We start from the raw sequence: 838 nt of genomic DNA, 5'->3' as shown, positions 1-838 counted from the left end.
GACGGACGCCCACTGAAGGAAGGGACGATAGACACGCGAGAATGCCANACATGTGCCCGCTAAGGGTTGACTAAACGGCCAACTAGGGCTTGAACTGAAAACCGGCTCTGCAATAACGACCGCTCCACGCGCCCAGGGCACTGACAGCAGGGATACGGATGACGAAACCCAGCACGACAAACAGCAAGGTCGGGGCCACCTCCGAACCAACAGGTACAACGGCCAACTGCTCAAAGAATCCACACAGCACCTGCAATAAAGGTCAACACAAAGAGAGTCTGACAGAGCCACGGAGTGCTGCAAATGCAACCAACTACTATACAAAACGCCGCCAGCAGGGGCTGTCTCCAGCACAGGGCGCTCTTGGTTAACCTAGCAAGACAGACACGGAGCTCACGGAGTTCGCGGCACTGAAAATAAGGCTGAGCAGCACGGGCTTGGATAAAACTCTTGGCAGCTAAGAACTGAACCCACAGGAGCCCGACATAAACGGAGTCATAAAGAGCCCCAGCCTACCGCGACACAGAAAACGCACAAACACAGCGACGCAAAACTGCCAGGTCTTAGCACCAACCCTGGGACAAGGTAACCTGGCAACCGGCAAAGACATGCGGAATGGACCAACCCTAGGCCGGCGAGCGACAGCTGCGATACCAACAGGTTATCAAAGACCGGGGATGTCGCAACGGATTGCAGATCCAGCGAGAAACCGGGACCTATTCCGCGCCAAAGGTACTACTCAAACTTAGTCCCAGAACCAGCGGGGTTGGAACCAGCGGTACCACCGGATACTAAGCAAGTGAAACGCTCCGAAAACACGAGAAACCAAACGCAGGTT

At 55.1% G+C, this 838-nt stretch overlaps 1 protein-coding gene across 1 annotated transcript in view; it reads right to left on the bottom strand.

The window, feature by feature from the left end:
• Positions 1-838, bottom strand: part of VOLCADRAFT_91812 (uncharacterized protein) — a gene marked incomplete at both ends in the record, with an annotated part of 9,760 nt that overhangs the window by 2,814 nt on the left and 6,108 nt on the right. Inside the window, one exon of the mRNA XM_002951245.1 lies at positions 146-250. Coding sequence (XP_002951291.1) covers positions 146-250 — 105 coding nt within the window. The remainder of the gene's footprint in view (positions 1-145; positions 251-838) is intronic.

Source organism: Volvox carteri (genome assembly GCF_000143455.1).
Source record: "Volvox carteri f. nagariensis unplaced genomic scaffold VOLCAscaffold_23, whole genome shotgun sequence".
NCBI classification, from domain to species: Eukaryota; Viridiplantae; Chlorophyta; class Chlorophyceae; order Chlamydomonadales; family Volvocaceae; genus Volvox; species Volvox carteri.
Note: the sequence above shows the minus strand (reverse complement) of the source record. Positions and strands in the feature narration are given on the sequence as shown.